Source organism: Corvus brachyrhynchos, unplaced genomic scaffold (assembly GCF_000691975.1).
Source record: "Corvus brachyrhynchos isolate BGI_N302 unplaced genomic scaffold, ASM69197v1 scaffold283, whole genome shotgun sequence".
Lineage (NCBI taxonomy): Eukaryota > Metazoa > Chordata > Aves > Passeriformes > Corvidae > Corvus > Corvus brachyrhynchos.
In genome coordinates this window covers 627,642-631,915 of record NW_008237409.1, presented here as the reverse complement: position 1 = coordinate 631,915, position 4,274 = coordinate 627,642, and the positions used below count along the sequence as shown (strand labels likewise).

The window sequence follows — 4,274 nt, the reverse complement described above, 5'->3', positions numbered from 1 at the left end:
ATACCACCGTTCCCAAGTTCCCCCTTGCCCCTTGTTTAAAATACAAACGTGCAGGGCTGTTAACAGGTGTCTGGCCGAGGTGTTGGGACTGACTTTGGATTGGTTGAACTGGTTTGTATTTTGAAATCAGATGTGGTACTTGGGAGTGAGGTAGATATCTGAACACTCCAGTCTAATTTTTTATTTAGATATTTAAAACATGGACCTGAGACAGAAGAAGCTGCCTTGCATGTCTGCTGTAGTCACGTGAGAGAGAAGAGCCAGCAATTTTTTAAGGACAAATGTAGTTTATCAGGGTGCATGGCTGGATGCAGATTCTTATGTGGGTTTGACACTGCACTGAGATTGAAGTTATTTTGGTCATCCCAGTAAAAATATGCATAAACTCTGTTCTGTAGTGAGGTTTGAGAAATTCACCTTAAAAACTGGGATTGGGAATTGAGGCACCATAATCTCCGTGCTCTAGTTTTATGGTTCTCATTATAAAATTCTATTTTCAGAATCCAATTATTTTAAATTAAAATACTCGCCATGTGCAAAGCACCTTATAATTCCTGAGCTACTATACTTGCATTCCGTAAGCTATGTGGGAGAAAAGCCAGTATGACGCCCATTTTACATTTGTGGACACTTAGATACCGTGTGCTGTTGCTTCTCCAGATGTGAAGTGAGTTGGGGGTAGACCAATAAATAGTCTTACACTTGCCAGTGTTCTGTCAGAATGGGATTATTAAATCTTTTGCCCTCTTAGGAGAGGAAGAAGGGAGCAATAGACCTGATAAAATCTGGGTAACTGAGAAAGTGTTTTAATGAGGTATTTTTGGGAGGTGAAGGAGATGTTTATCCTGACATCCACTCCAGGTGTTGATGTCAGGATGAGCTCGGTGTGTGGCACTGCTGGGCCTGGGGCGTGTGCTCCATCCAAGGAATGTCACATTCGTGTGACACAGGCTCTGCAGGACAGTGCTCAATGCCCTCACATTAATGCTTTTTTCCCTAGAAATGTCTTCACCTTGTTTTGAGTCACTGAGTTGAGAATGATAAACTTTGAAATTCTTTTCTTCTTTACAAAAACTGTCTAACAGGAGTATGTGATGTTCTCAATCTTTTGTTCTGTAGGTCAGTAACAGATCCACGAGATGGAAAGAGAGTTGCACTCAAAAAGATGCCCAACGTCTTCCAAAATTTGGTCTCTTGTAAAAGGGTCTTCCGGGAGTTGAAGATGTTGTGTTTTTTTAAGCATGACAATGTAAGTAAATTCAAAGTAATTTTGAAATCTTTGGGAAAACCTAAATGTAAAATGGAGCTCTCTGTAACAGAATTGTGTTTTCTTTTAAGCTACAGAATATCTAAAATGCTTTAAGAGCTCTCTAATTTTACAGTGATCAGATTTTCTGGAAACTCAAATTTTACTGTTACAAAGACTATAAAAATGAAACTGTCAAGAATCTAAGGATATTCATAATTTCCCTTCCAAAGTGTTTGCAAACAGACAATCAGTACACGTCTGCGCAGTCTTATTTCAGGCTTTAGATAAATGTCAGGCTGCACAGAGCTGTGTCAGCTGGACACTGTTCCTTCTGAGCTGTTCTGTACTCCATGGTCCTGTCCCCTTTGTTGGTCCTCTCCCAAACCTGCTTTAGGTAAAATCAGTCAGCTTAAGTTAAAACATTTAAGTGCTATTTGGGTTGACCCATGAAGTCTGAAGTGCATCTGAAGTTTGGGTGCTTCACCCAAATGTTGTGAACATTCCTAGGATAGGATCCAAATGACTACACCAAGAAGTATCTTTTTCTGTGAGAGGATGTGAATTCTCTGCTGCTGCTTTTCTACGTTTTGGCTTTTTTAACCTTTTCTACCTTTTGCTTTTTCTGCCACTGAGCTGCTTATTCAGAATGGGAACAACTTTGGGGTATGCAATTCCCATGTGGAAGCAGTGAATCACAAAACTCTGAAAGACTAAAGGCAGAACAAAGTGTAGTATCTTCTGCTTTTATATTTCTTTGCTGGAAGTACTTCTTTCAAAGACTTTATGATTATATATATTGTAAAGAAACCACTTTTTATTGGATAGATAAATTTGTGCTTTCAAACTAGTACTCAAACAGCTGGAAAAAATCTCTTGAGTTAGAAAAGAGAGAGATACTGAATGTACAGAATACCTGACATGGTGGGTTATTAAATTTACATATCTAGTGAGACAGAACATTGGTCTGTCTGTGGGGTAGAATAAAATGAAGCCATGTAAGAAATGTGCAGTCTGACTGTCTTTTTGAAAGGGATTTGTTTTTGTTTGACTGGAATAGGCCTTGACCTTGTGTGGTGTTTCCTAGGTACTCTCTGCCCTCGACATCCTCCAGCCTCCACACATTGACTATTTTGAAGAAATGTATCCTAAATATAAAAATAGAACATCTTAATTGAGGTAGGTGTGATTTTCATTGGCTTAGAAACTGCCAGTATTTGGTGTAATCTATGAAACGGAACTACAAAAACCTCGAGCCTGTATGGGGACAGTTTTATTTCAAGAAGTGAACCTGCAGGATCCAGAACTCTGAGGTGATGTTGGAGGTGGGATGGTGTGGGACTGAACCCTGAAGCTTTGACTCCATGCAAGCCAGTATGTGCAGGGCATGTGGGATTTACCAGCAGGCCCTGCTGCTGCTCATGGGGATTCCCCCAGAATATTGTTTTAAAAACTATGTCCAGTAATTAATCTCCTTTCAGTTATTAGTACTTTAAAATACTTTGTGGTGGTTTCAGAGAATTCTACCTTCACAGGCTTTGAAACCCTGACCTGTCAGAGAGGTTTAGTGGACTGGCAGGACTGTGGCTTTCCTTGGCCATCTCCAACCCAGTCAAGAACACATTTCCCAGAGCTGTGTCCCACATTTTTGCTGTGTCACTGATGCACAGGTACAAGTTGCCTATGGGGAACTGTATTCTAACAGTGAATTTGAGTGAAGAACTTGACATGAGAATGTCGTGTTTTGGTTTGGTTTCTTTTTCCAAACTTGGCTTGGGCTATCTTCTCTTTGTAAAGTAGGGAATTTTTGCTTTCTGAAGTACTGAAAAGTGAATCCCTGTTCTGGGAGGGCTCTGACTCTCATGGGAAGAGAAGTTCTCTACCACTCCTGTGGTTAGACTTGGGCAGGTTGGGTTTCGTTACTGGTAGGTCTTAGCTGCTCTTTTGTATGACCCACTTTACAATTAATGGGTGGGAAATTGTCATTATTTTTAGATAACCTGAACTTTTGAAATATGGTTTGATCTATTTATATAATACCTGGAATTGATTGAAGAAAGTAGGTGTAATCAGCATGGTGATTTTAACCAAAGTACAGCACAATTTGCTGGTGGAGAAACACATTATTTGATTGAAAATGTTGCTGTGCTGTACTGGGGCTTTTTCATATAAATTTAGGTAAAGCTTTAAAATTTCGCTTTGCTATTTCTTTCACATGAAGAGCATATAAGTAGTCTTCAAAAACTGGATTTTGGTTATGTGCACTAGTTCAATGCCCTCATTTAGAACAAGTCATACGAGTTACAAATCAGATCTAGGTTAAGGATTACTCTTTCCATGTAATTGTACAATCAAGAATATTTAAATGGGATAAGCTTATTTTTATGAGCTTAGCTACTGCCAAGTTTTGAATATAAAACCAAAATGTTCGTTTCCTTCATGGCTAACTGACTTTAAGTCATTCTGAGTAGTGTTCTATAGGGCTGTCTTTTTTTATATTTGTGTTAATTTCTTTACTCTAACATTGGTAATAGAAGACTATTGCTCTGTGTAGTCTTGTCTCTCCTTTCTTTGGAAATAATTACAATTACGTGCACTTAGGACCCTTAAATTCCTTAAAAGAATGAATTAGTAAATGTTTGGATTTATATACCTATTTTTAATGCATGTGTTTCTGCTTGCTGTAGTGTAAGGAGAACTTACTAGAGATTGGTTTGAAGATCAGGTAAAAATGTTCCATATTTGGGGGGTGTAGCTGTCAAAACTTCTTTTGTTGATCCACTAGCAGAGTTCCTGAAGATACCATAGGGTTGTTCCATTTTACAGTAGGACATATTGAACAGTGATAAAAGTGTAAAGGGCTGGAGTTGGTACTGAATGATTTCCTTTGTTCTTTCCAAAGAGTTGTAGTGCCCTTTTTGGGGAAAGAAATGTAATAAAAGAATGACTAAAATGATATGAATGATGTGTTGCAAATGAGCTGGCAGAGTTCATTTCAATTATTCAGTGTTTCGTAGGTACCAGCAGG

At 38.7% G+C, this 4,274-nt stretch overlaps 1 protein-coding gene across 1 annotated transcript in view; it reads left to right on the top strand.

Moving 5' to 3' along the window:
• Positions 1 to 4,274, top strand: part of NLK (nemo like kinase) — a 39,524-nt gene that overhangs the window by 23,712 nt on the left and 11,538 nt on the right. Inside the window, exons 3-4 of the mRNA XM_008631070.2 lie at positions 1,120 to 1,249; positions 2,334 to 2,389. Of these exons, the coding sequence (XP_008629292.1) occupies positions 1,120 to 1,249; positions 2,334 to 2,389 (186 nt within the window). The remainder of the gene's footprint in view (positions 1 to 1,119; positions 1,250 to 2,333; positions 2,390 to 4,274) is intronic.